This window comes from Asparagus officinalis, chromosome 5 (assembly GCF_001876935.1).
Source record: "Asparagus officinalis chromosome 5, Aspof.V1, whole genome shotgun sequence".
NCBI classification, from domain to species: Eukaryota; Viridiplantae; Streptophyta; class Magnoliopsida; order Asparagales; family Asparagaceae; genus Asparagus; species Asparagus officinalis.
The window spans coordinates 128,259,275-128,272,689 of NC_033798.1; the positions used below are offsets into that span (position 1 = coordinate 128,259,275).

The following is a 13,415-nucleotide window of genomic DNA, read 5'->3' on the forward strand; positions in this document are numbered from 1 at the left end:
TATATATATATATATATATATATTATTGTTTTTTTTGTATTCAAAATTGGTTGGTATGAAAATATTTGTTTGTTTCCTAATAAGATTATTTAGCATTTAATTAATACACGCCTGTTTGCTCCAATAAAGAGAACCATGTTTATTCTCTGATCATAAATATTATTGTATTTCTACTTTTTTTATTTACCATAATGAGGTATTCTCAGATGGCAAGACTTTTTCCCCTCTTTCATCATATTATCGGATCCTCTTTTACCTCCTCTGCATTTTCCTTTTTATAAATAAAATTTAAAACATCCTAATTCAATAATCTATTATTTAGTATCATGAACTGGAGTAGTCACTATGAGATTTATCATAAAAAATAAAAGAAAAAAAAAAGAAGGTAAAGGAAATCTGTGGGGTTGTTGGGAGATGTCCACATTTGGGTGTTCTCGCTCTACATGAAGCCAGGTGGAGACGCAATGCGAGAAAGGAAACTCTATATGCATATAAATATGAAACAAAAATGATACAACAATTGACTATTAGATTTGTAACGTCGAGTATACAGTTTAGTATGACTAAATGTTGAACGAAGATTATTACAAATAATATCCTTCACAAACAATTAAAGGAATCGGGAAATAACTGTAGATAATAGTTATACTGCTGTTGTACCACTACACATAAAAAGAGTGGAATATTTTCTTGTTAATTAGAAAGAGAAACTAGAGTTCCTACGGACTCCGCTTCTCTGTGTTTAGCAGTACAATATAGTACAGCTCTTGTGGTACGCTCAGGGCCTGTTTGGTTCTTTTTTGTGAAACACGCGAAAGTCACTGTAGCTAGGAAACCAGTCGTCCACTTAGACCTGATAACTTCAGTAAATTCTACCAAAAAAAGTTCATTTTGGTGATGATTGGTCAGAGGTTGGCAACTGGGTTTATTTTTTAACTGCGAAATCAATCTTCTATTTGCACAACCAAACATGATAAACATGCGAAAGCGACTATACCTGACAACTACAGTAACTTTCAAGCAAAAACAATCCAACCAAACAGCCGCTTAGCAGTTTTCCAGATTATTAAAAATCTTAGATCAAAAAAATATGGAACGATGGAAAACAGACTATATTTTTTCTTTTGATGTGATTACAATGGACATTCAACTACAGCATATTTACAATCTTACGAAACAGGGCCAGCTTCTAGGCCCTCGTGAATATTGGCCCAATAGAAAACTTACAGGGAGAGAGCGTGGTTCCTACCAAACGATTCAAGCCCAATCATTATCTGAGTATGCTTAAATTGGGCTATCTTATCCGACCCGGCCCCATCTCCACTCTAATTCCCTCACCAACCCTACGAGATACAGTGCAACGGTCACGATCAAAGCCTTCAGAATCAACGGTTGAAATTAACCCAACAACAGCCCCTCCCTCACATGCGCATCCCCCCCACCGAAAGCTATCCCCCTCCAGAGCCGACGCTGGCTTACGTGGCATCCATCCGTAATTTTTCCTATCTCCGCAGGGGCAGTCTCGTCCACGCACTTATTTGGTTCGCATCAAAACCTAGGGTAGCGACCTTCAGCCCGGATACCCAACGTTACCATACGAACCCATCATTATTAGGCCACCCCTCGAAGATCAACTTATTTACGAAAATAGACCCCACAAATCCTATCGTCCGGACAATAAAAAGGTCCCTTTTTCCTCCTCCTCTATTCTCCTTCTCTCCTCTCTCTCTCTCTCTTTTTAATTCGGAAGAGAGAGGGCGAACCGATCAGCGAACTTTTGAACGAATTCTTGCTGAGTTATGCCGACGACGGATCAGACCGTGATTAGCTTGAGACCAGGCGGCGGCGGCGGTAATCGGACCAGAATCAGTCACCGCTTTGATTCCCCGGCGTTCAGCGCTCTGACTGGTTCCTCATCGTCTTCGCAGTCCGATCTTACCGCGCTCCGGCCGCATGGCGGTGGCGGGACTTCGGCAGGTTTTAAGGTGCGGTAAGCTGGATCTAGGGTTTTGTTTTTGGGGATTTGGAGCTAGGGTTTTGGTTTGTGAGTTGGATTTTTGTTTGGATCTTAAAGATTCACATTAGATGTGATTAAGGATGGTCTATGTCTTGCGGTTTGGATTTAGTTTGAAGCACAAAGTTTTGTTCTTGATATAAACAAAGAATCGTTCTCGAATAACAAAGATTTTGAGAAAGCTTCGTTCTTGACCAAGAACTTCGTGCGTTTGGAGTTTCTTCAAGATGCCTTATTTAGGTTGTAATATTGATGTGAGCAAGCTGTTGAATGCTTGTTTGTTCCTTTGGATTTTTAATGTACTTGTGGTGAATACGATGAATAATAGGTTTGCTCATCACTTCGTGTATTTTGTTCAGGAACTGCTTTTCTGCAATTCGTATCAGCATGCAGTTTAGGGTTTAGTGTCTGCACTTCAGTGTATTGTCTGATTCTATTTGTTGATGAGAGATAATTTTAGTTTCTTATTACTTCACTTTAATGACTGTATCTTAGAGTGGAGACTCAAGATTTGATGGAGGAGAGCGCGTTCGATATACAAGGGATCAGCTTTTACAACTCAGAGAGGTATGCTTAACTTTTGACTTGCTAATTTGTAGATCTCTTTTACTGTCATCTGTCATTAAATTAAAGAGAGGAAAAATATGGTTAATCAAAATCTGAATACAATTATTACAATTGTTCTGCTATTGCTACTATTGCAATATTTTGATCACTCCCCATCTATTTGAGTTTCTTCTGAAAGAAGGAGACTTAGAATTGTCTGATAACTATCCAATATGGTAGTTGGTAAGAATTAATACGTAAAGCTGCAATTCTTATTCCATAGCCTAAGTTTTTTTTGGGTTAACTTTCTTACTGGTCTCAAACTAAAGTAAGGAATTCTACGAAGATCTTTGTATGATCATTTAATATTTAGTTGCTGTGTTTTGTTTTTCTTTCTTTCTGTTTTTGCTGGTTATACTGGTACTTGGATATTCTAACTTATGCATATTTTCTTTTTTATCAAATGAAGCTTCAAGTATGAATATGTTCAGAAATTAGTTTGTTGATCAACACCTAAAATAATATTGGTGTTGAACTTTTGGAGATCTTAAGAAATTAGGTAGCATATTTCTTATCTGTGAGAAACTTATGCATTTCATATTTTCTGTTATTTTATATGTTACAGGTTGTTGAGGTGCCGGAAGATATTTTGAAAATCAAACAAGATATTGATGTTGAGCTTTTTGGTGAAGAGCAAACTTGGGGCCGTGCTGATAGCAATGTGAGTTCTGGTTTGTGAATTCATAAGGAAAATAATAGCACATTTAGGCTTGGTTTGGTAGGAGGGGAGGTAGAGTGATGTGAGGGATAAAACAATTTTTTTTTTTTTTGTGGTAGGGAGTTGTTTGGAGGGGAAGGTGATATGGACTGGGGTAAAGTGTAGGGAGAGAAAGTGCAAAATGAATAGAAAGTGTAGAGGGAGAAACATTCCTCCAACTTGGACGGGTACATGAGGAATGAAGGGATTTGTTTCATCACGACTTTTATACCCTCACCAATTTTTCATAATCACTCAATACTCTATCTAATTTAAACCCTATTATTCTCTCTCAAAAGGATAATATTGTATTTTTACCAACTCATCATATCACCTTCCCTTCCCATCCTCAACCAAACAAGAAAAAAATCATGCACCTGCCCTCACCCTCCCTTTGACCATTTAGCACAAAAGGTTTGTCCTTCCTTGCACCTCATTGCACCTTACTGCACTTCACCTTCCCTCCTTGTACCCCCTTCCAAATCAAGCGTTAGTTTTTGTTCATCATGTTTTTCAGAATTGCTTCTCTCTAAGGGCCTGTTTGGTTCGATTTCTATAAAAAAAGGAAAAGGAAAAGTGTCAAGAAATTAATTTTCTTGTATTTCTATGAAAATTTTTAGGAGAATTTTTTAAATACAAGAAATTAATTTTCTTGTATTTCTATGAAAATTTGTAGGAGAAGTTTATATAACTCAAAAAATACTACTTTTGTTGTTTGTTGCTATTTCTTTGCTTGGTTCAAAACATAAAAACGAGTTCCTAACTTTATAGAAAATAGGTTATTTTCTCTTTTTTGGTTGAATAAGAAAATTTTATGGAAAAGTATAACTCATACAAGAATGTAGGCAATTTCAAATTTCTACGCAATTTCAAATTTTATGGAAAAGTGATATGGGCATACTTTACTACTATTTTAATGTAAATGTCGGATTTCCTTGCAATTTCCGCCCATTTGGGTTGGAAGTTCATTTCTATAAAATAGCACACTTTTACTTAAAGAAAACATTTCTATAATTTTTTTTTTGGAACCGAACATAGTTTATAGAAATCTACAAAAATTTATTATTCACGATAATGCCATTGTCAGGTGTTTTCCCAAACCTTTTCTATGAAATAGGTGAACCAAACAGCCCCTAAGACTACTTGTAGGAAATTTATTGTCAGCTTGTGCTGTATCTAAACTATTACGTATATAAAAAGTCCTTATCCCAATATTTTTGGTTGGCACATGAATCCTGATCCTGAATTCAGTTCTATTAAGATTTTTCTCCCTCGCTAAGGGCTTGTTTGGATTTGGAGGGGGTGAAGGGAAGTTAGGGGAACCTAGGGGAAGTTAAGTAAAGGGAAGGGAAGGGAATTTCTAAAACTTGTTTGGGAAACTAGTAAGGTGAATCAAGGGGAAGTTATTTCAGCCCGTTTGGAAAGTGTAATAACGGGAAGGGAAGGGAAGGGAATGCATATAACTTGACATAAATACCCTTACATAAATACCCTCACATTTGTTTCTAAAATTTTAGCTGTTGGATTTTGATCTTAGCTAGGGGTAAATATGTCCCTCTATATTTGTTGTATTCCCCCTCTTTACCTTCACCCCCATTACACCCCAAATTGGGGGGGGGGGGGGAGAAAAAAAGGGTTTTCACCTCCTTTCACCTTCCCTCACCCCTATTAACTTGCTATATTTACTTCCCAAACAAGGTTAAAAGTTATCCTCCCTTCCCCTCACCCCCATTACCCTCAATCCAAACAGGGTCAAAGTTAATCATCACATCCATCTAACTATTATGCATAATTGCCTGCACACACATTCTGACCCTCAGTATTCTTGCTTAGGTTCCAATTCAATCACAAGGCCGCCATTATGAGCCTGACAATCGTGATTGGCGTGATCGTCCCAGACAACCGGGTGCGGAGGAGAGGTCTTGGGTTCATGACCGTGACAATAAAGCACAGGATTTCAACCAGGATCAATATCCTTCAAGAGCTCAAATTCCTTCCTCTCAAGCGGTAAACATCTTACTATTGCCACATCCATCCTGTTGACAATTATGAGTATCTATTTAGTTGTTTCTTTCTGTTTGATGTATACATTTTTTGGGTCTGAAGGCTAATTTTTGTTTGATATGAGAAAGTTCCAAAGATTTACGAACTCACTGCACCTTAGATTTTCCTCATGACATTCCACTGATAAAGAAAATTACACAAAACCCATTCCTCTTTGCTTCTGAAAACAAAGGGAAGCAGAGGAAAAGGCTCCATTTCCAACTTCAGTCATATAATATCACCAAGAAATACACCTAAACACAAAATTTGTAGACTAACTTTCTTGAGTCCTCGTCCTCTATTGTACACACTTCAACTTCAATCTAGCACCTGCAGCCTTCAAACTCCTCAAACACCATAATCTTATCCCTTGAACCTGCTCCTGCTGCACATTGTTTGATGTTCTTTCCTGAAAGAAATTGTAAATATACGCTTTCATGACAAAAGTTGTCGTCATACATCTTTAAGATATATAAGTGTCAGTAGCTTGAGGCATAGTGCTGCACTTAGATTCGTCATCAGTTAACATATCTTTGCTCTAGTAGTTTCTTACCGATGTATTTAACTACCAGGTTTCAGTGTGTGATTGGTCTAATCAGCCTCTTTTATACATTGTTCTATCATGCATCCTCCTGCATCTAGAATTTACTTGGAAATGTAATTCATATTAATTGGCTGGGATACAAATATGACTGCACTCCTAGGTTCATATTTAAAGAGTCTATTGTCCTAGCTATAACAGCAATAATCTTTTAGAATACTTTAGTGTGCCTGTATGATCATTTTGTTTCACTATTCACTGTTTTCCTATTCTGAGAGAACCATTCACGTTCTCATGTTATCTATAGGTTTCACTAGCTAATTCCTTTATATAAAAAATAAAGTGTTCTTTGAGACAAGCTTATTTGTTGTCAGGCACTTGGTTGCAATAGTTTGACTAAACATAAAATTTTGATTTTGTTACTAAACAAGGCATATTACAAAGTTTTTTTGTATTTTTTAGGAAACTTGGAAATAAAGCTGATGGCTGGTGATTGCAGAATAAAGTTTGTAATGCAAGGAGATACCAAATTTTACTAGGTGGAGAGACGTTTAGACATGGATGTATGTTCATGTTTATACATGTACCAATTGGTTTTGTGAATGCAGATATGGTGGTGTGGGCACTGTATGATGATGATGATCTAAGATGATAAAAATGAAATAAAGCAGTCATAACTTGTCCAATCTTTTTGAGCCCTTCCCATTCAAGCTACCTCCCATACCTTTCTTTTGAAAACATGAATAATTATATGGTGGCACTATTTGTCCTTCATTTGTAGAGTAAAACAAGCAAAATTGACCCGCGTGATGCCGCGACATTAGTTTGAAAAAGTCACAGTAAGTAATGGTTTAAGCATTTGGTTTAAAAAATTATCACATCTGGCCATTTAGAAAATTATATAGCAAGGTATACCAAAATATAGCAACTTTTACAGCATAAGGAACCACAGAAGTACAAAGTAAGTTTAAAAAAGTCTTTGTTCTAAGAGGGATTTTGGAAGTTTGTCGGTTGAAAAATAAATAGGGTGTAAACTTTGGTTGATAGATAAATACCACTTTTTGGAAGATGTTGAGTTGAAAGTTAAATGAGGGTAAAACTTTGATTCATAGGCAAAGAACCCACCCACAGTTTGTGATGACACGGTATTGGTATAAAAAATGCCAACATAATAATGGTATAAATAATGCTTGATCATTTATAACGAAAATATAGCAAGTTACAACAGTATGGCTACTTGTATATGAAAGTTTGAAATACAAGGTGAGTTCAAAATTAATTTTCGTAGATTGTTTTAACTCTAAAAGTAATTTTATAAGTGGATAGGTTTAAAAAGAAATGAGGATAACACTTTGGGTTCATAAGCAAAAACCCCTTCTTGGAAGTGTGTGGGTTTTAAAAAATTGGGGTAGAGCTTTGGGTTTATAAAAAAATCTGAGTTTGAAGGTAGGTGGGTTTTAAGACACACGGGGGTTAAACTTTGGGTTTATTGGTAAAAAATCTCTAGTAGAACTTTGGAAGTGGGTGGCTATAGAATATTATTATTTTTTTGGGGGGTGGGGGGAGGCCTTGGGTTTATTGGGGAAAAAGTTTAATAGAAGTGGATGGATTTTAACATGAATGGGTCTTACATTTGGGGTTTATAAGGCAAAATCATAATTGTGTGGGTTTTGAAATAAATGGGGTAGGGTTTGGAGGAAAAAAATCAGGAAAGAAATCAAATTTTCAGGCATGGCAAAGGATTCAATCTCTACACCTCTTGTCTCCTACACCACAGTACTACCGCTGGACTACTTTGACCCTAAGTTACTTTATCCATAGCTTTCTATATAGTAGAGTTAACTGGGATGAGCTGTAGCTAAGCACTGTTCATCCCAGTTAACTTTAGCATATATATAAATGTGGTATTATTAATATATGTTGTTTTTCTATTCTAGAATACACATCTTTTTCTCCAGGCTTTTCTATTTCCTCCCAGAGTCGGGTTCCTTTATTTTGTACTTCTGTCAATAAGATATATCTTCTCTTGACACTTGTAATAGTTATTTAACTATTGCAGATGAACTTTTCTATAAGTTTATTGAACAAAATTTTGTTTCTGTTCTATTCTTTCTGATGCATAGGGTTTTAGTCATCATTCAACTTCTATTTGCTTCTTTTCGTTTCAGTTCTATAATAATATACATCTATATATGAGTTTTGCATTATCTCATGGTCCACTATCTAGCTGCTATCTGTAATGTTCAGTACTCTCTCTTCAATGCTGAATCTTTCCGCCACCTTTTTTTTTTCCCGAGCTTGTAATTTAGTTCACATGTATTTGACAAAGGCATAGACCTCATCTGCTGACGGAAATAACCTATGCCTGTGAGGCTTCAATATTAGATCTGGTCTTAATATGGATGAACTACCTGACTCTTTAGATCTGTTGTGTGGGTTCCATTGATCTTTTTTTCAGAAAGTTTGTCTAAGCTTGTAAATTTCACAAGAATGAGATTTAGCGTATATACTTTCCCAGGAGCTAACTTATGTCAAGTCGTGATTTGGATGGTGATTGATGGGCATTGTTCAGTGCTCCAATAAGTGGATACGTATGCGGAAAGCTCCTGCTAGGAAGTGCACCCGCCTTGATGCCTTTCTTCGGGTATGAAGTCCGTAAGCCACTAAAGCCACCAAGGAAAATCAAAAGGAAATTAAATACGATGCCTACATTTGCTTGCAACTTAACCCTGCAAGCTGTAGTACCACTTGCTTTCCATTTTGACCACTGTCTCCGACTTTTATATGGATTAGGTTTATGGTCAATTAGGGACACTGCTGGGGGGGTTGTAGAGAAATAATGAGGTGGATCTGCTATTAAATTTAACGAGCCTTTTTTAACTAGGCCTGGTCAAATCTTTCATCCCATATATTCTCCTCAATTCCTAATAACCTGCTGCCATGGCAGCAGCAGAGCAATGTCAAGGCAGTGAAAGTTTCATAAAAGCTCAATTTCATGTGATTCTGTTTCTTATCCTTCTTTCTCCCATCTTCTTATTTCTTTTTTTGCTTGAACTTGTCTTGGACTATAGTCATCTAGGCCCTGCCTAGCATCTTGTGCCTAGTTTCTTGTGCGACTATGTCATTGATTTAACTTGATTTGATCCATTCGCACCAACATAGTAGCATTTCTTTTGAAATTGAATTTAATAACTAATTTTCTGGTCAAATAAGACCAACACTATTCTGAGCCTGGTTTTAGTCATTCGATTCATAAATGCAAGCCTGCCAATCATCAAATGCGGAACTTCTGTGTGCACATATGAATGGAAATGCTCTTTCTGACTTCCTATAGCAGCAGAAAGATGCTGACTTTACCAGTTAAATTCTAAAACCATTATTTTCATATGACAATCATGGGTGATTGAGTTCAGTATCATAAGTTGCCACAGTTTGGATTGACAGTGAGTAGATAGCTTAGGTTGGTAAAGGAATACTTAAACGAATAGAATGACATTGGTGCTGTATTTGAGTTGGGCAGGTAAGGAAATTTTTTACTGTTCCCACTATGGATCTGTTTTACTCACTTGGTCCTCTTTATTAAAAAGATCAATTAATGAAAAGCTATTAAATACTCCAGTCAAGTTTGTATATGTCATATTAAAATAATATCTAAACGTTCTTGATGCGATATTCTCCTGCTCTTTTTACATGTATAGATGATCTATTTGGAGCAAGGTTATTGTCAATTCACTAGGAATAGCTGTCCGAGTTCACTTCTTTATATGCTTATGTTTATGAGTGAAGAACCTTCTTGAACAATATTCTCATTTTGACCGCTGTAGCTGCTTCGATTTATTATTGTCTGCGACGGTTCTTTCGTAATAACACCTAGGAATTAGACGGGAGTTTAAAATGAGACTATGAGATTGATTCTTTGTAGGATTATATACTTGTGCCTGCCTAGTGCCGGTTTCAATTATATTTTTTGACCTTCATTAGCAGGTGCCTTTTTTATGCATGATTTTATGCAATACTATTGTAGACTTTGTAGTTCTTTGTGTGAGTTCTTTTACTAATACTTTATGTTTGTTTTGACTTATATTTATTGTAATCAATCAGGGTGGACCTGCTCCTGCTTTAATTAAAGCTGAAGTTCCATGGTCTGCTCGAAGAGGCACTCTCTCGGATAAAGATCGGGTTCTGAAATCAGTTAAAGGGTACTTTTTTTTATTTTATTTTACAAGTTCATCATGCTAGGAAGTTCAATTACTTTCATAATAATTATCTCGGGGATGTGTTTTATTCTCTTCAGAACTTAGATCCTTTTTAAGTGCGTTGTTTTTATCTCATATAGGATTTATTTGTATCTTTTTATATTCTCTTGAAATGTTTCTTTAATTAAATCTTTTCTGAAGGAGGGAATACTTTGTAACTTTATTGTGTTTTTTGATGTGCAGAATATTGAACAAGTTGACACCTGAGAAATTTGATATTCTGAAGGGTCAACTTATTGATGCAGGAATAACGACGCCTGATATTCTGAAGGTTTGTTTGATTTCTAGTGCAATTTTATTTTACTTCTACAATAGTGAGTAAAGTGGTTAAATATTATTTGGCATGCAGGATGTCATTACGCTCATATTTGACAAGGCAGTATTGGAGCCTACTTTCTGCCCCATGTATGCACTGTTGTGCTCTGATCTGAATGAAAAACTCCCTCTATTTCCCTCTGAAGAGGCAGGCGGAAAAGAAATCACTTTTAAGCGTATACTTCTGAACAATTGTCAGGAGGCCTTTGAAGGTGCTGATAATCTAAGGGCTGAGATAGGTAAATTAACTGGCCCAGATCAGGAAATGGAGCGCAGGGATAAAGAGAGATTGGTAAAGCTCCGCACCCTTGGTAACATTCGTCTTATTGGCGAGCTTCTAAAGCAAAAGATGGTGCCAGAAAAACTAGTTCATCATATTGTTCAGGTTTGTGCATGCAATATTTGTTATCTTGTTGAGATGCATGATCTCTTTTCTTCTTTTCATTTTGGGAAAACTGGCCAACTCTGATAATGTACACAGGAGTTACTTGGGCATGATGGAAAAACTTGCCCAGCTGAGGAAAATGTTGAGGCAATCTGTCAGTTCTTTAACACAATTGGTAAGCAATTGGATGAAAGCCCCAAATCTCGTCGGTTTAATGATGCCTACTTCAACCGGTTGAAGGAGCTCGCAAAGAACCCAGAACTTGCGGCACGTTTAAAGTTCATGGTTCGTGATGTACTAGATCTCCGTGCCAACAAGTGGGTCCCACGGCGTGAAGAGGTAAAACACGTTCCGTGCTTCGGATATATAATATCTAATTTAACAAGAGTTTCCTTCCTTTTATTGTTGTTGTTCGAACTAGATTTTGTTTCACTTGCCCCTTGAGATGCTCATTATTCACAAAAAAAAAAGGAAAAGAGGAAATGGACATGAATGGTTATAATAAGGGATTGGAGCTGACTGTTACAAGGGAGGGCTGTAGTTTTGACGTATGCTCATGATGAATCGTTTTTCTGACATGAACAAAAGCCTTCAGATAGTAACATGGCTGTCAGTATCAAATTCAAAGTTTTGAAATGCTCATTGATTACGGAATAATGGAGAGAGAGGTGAATAGCTTATAATAGGAATGGAGCTGGCTTTTGCTGATGGTGAATGGATTTCTGTTTGAACATCCTATCAGAGAGTAACGTGATTGACGGTGTTAAAATTCAAAGTTATGGTAGAAGCTTCAATAAAAGTTGAAAGCATAATACGGAAGTTTGTGTGATCTAGAGGGATGAGACAAGAATGGGGTGTAAGAGGTTAGAGCTGTGGACAGAGAAGATGACAGGATTGATAACTGGGCATGAATAAATGCAGAAAGCTTGGTTGATGGTTGAATGACTTTTTTGAAATGAGAGTGATGCTAAAGAATGATGTAGGGTTGAGATTAATAGTAAAAAGTTTTACAAAAGTTATTGCCAATGTTTATTATTTTATTTCATTATATATCTTGTTTAGTTCTCTTATACCAAATTTCTGGTTTCCTTCTGTAGATTAAAGCCAAGACCATCTCTGAAATCCACAGTGAAGCAGAGAAGAACCTCGGACTTCGTCCAGGAACAATGAGAAATGGCGGTCGTGGTGCAGGTGCAATAGGAGGCCCTCTCAGCCCCAGTGGCTTCCCTCTGAACCGTCCAGGCACAGGAGGCATGATTCTGGACATGCCCGCTGAAGTTGCGAAAATGCCAGGCAATGCCTGGCCTTGATTATGATAATTGGAAGTTCGCCGATCTAAATCAAACCTCAAAGCCGCCACTTTGGTTGGAAAAGCATCACCTATAAACTCTAAGCTTTTGCCTCAAGGCAGCGGTGGCCTTATCAGCGGTAGAAGTAGTGCATTGTTAGGCAGTGGGGCCTCTCGCCCTTCAGAGACTCAACCTCAAAGTACTATGAAGCCTCTTGGACCAGTGACTCCAGTGGTCACTGAGAAACCTGCGACAATTGCACCAAGGGTGAACCCTGCTGAGCTTCACAAGAAGACAATCTCACTTCTACAGGAATATTTCCATGTCCGAATCCTAGACGAGGCAGCACAATGCATAGAGGAGCTAAAGAGTCCAGAATACCACCCTGAGGTTGTCAAAGAAGCCATCAACCTCGCTCTTGATAAGGGTTACGCTTGTGTCGAATTGGTGATCAATCTTTTAGACTTCTTGCTCGCAAAGAAAATTTTGACCCCACGAGACTTGGGGACTGGCTGTTTGCTTTATGGGTCGATGATGGATGATATTGCCATTGACTTGCCGAATGCACCGAAACATTTTGGTGAGGTTGTTGGTAAGCTCATTGTTTCTGGTGGGCTGAGCTTCAAGGTAGTCGAGGAGATCTTGAAGAAGGTGGAGGATTCTATGTTTCGATCTGCAATGTTTGATTCGGTCATGATGACCGTTGAAGGTAGCTCGGCGGATATTTTGAAAGGGCAGGCGGCAGATGTTAAGACTTGCCAAAGCCTTGTTTCTTGATCTTTTGTAGGATTGCCGTGCTCCCTGTAACGTTATGAGGAGACTACTTCCTGGTTTTGATGTTAGTTTTAAGTTGGTTCTTTTCATTTCATGAGTTGAGTTGAGTTTGTGATGGAATTAGGTTGTCTTAAATGGACATGTGAGGAACAGTATAATTTTATGAGCTGTATATTCCTGCGAGATGATATGAATATTTATTATTGATTTAAGACTAATTTTGAAAAAAAGTGCTCTTGGGTTTTTGGCCTTGAGCTACTTCATGTTCTTCTTGAATCAGTTATATTGTTTTGAGCGATTATGAAGGTAAATATTCTGCTGCTCTCCTTCCTGTAAGCCAGTTCGGTCAAATTTCATTACAAATAATGTTAGAGGCACACCACCCACCACAACCCCAACCATACTTCCCCTCTTAATGCTACAGTAAACCGGGCCCCACATGAGATTTTAAATTTTTTAAAATCTCATGTGAGTTCCGGTTTACTGTAGCATTGA

General features: G+C 37.3%; 1 protein-coding gene across 1 annotated transcript; it reads left to right on the forward strand.

Moving 5' to 3' along the window:
- LOC109841273 (eukaryotic translation initiation factor-like) lies at positions 1,583 to 13,196 on the forward strand. The gene is given in 11 exon segments (XM_020410190.1): positions 1,583 to 1,985; positions 2,510 to 2,581; positions 3,186 to 3,281; positions 5,151 to 5,324; positions 10,003 to 10,100; positions 10,341 to 10,428; positions 10,507 to 10,857; positions 10,954 to 11,196; positions 11,955 to 12,152; positions 12,154 to 12,175; positions 12,178 to 13,196. Coding segments are annotated over 11 exon segments (2,274 nt in total). The 5' UTR covers positions 1,583 to 1,799; the 3' UTR covers positions 12,924 to 13,196.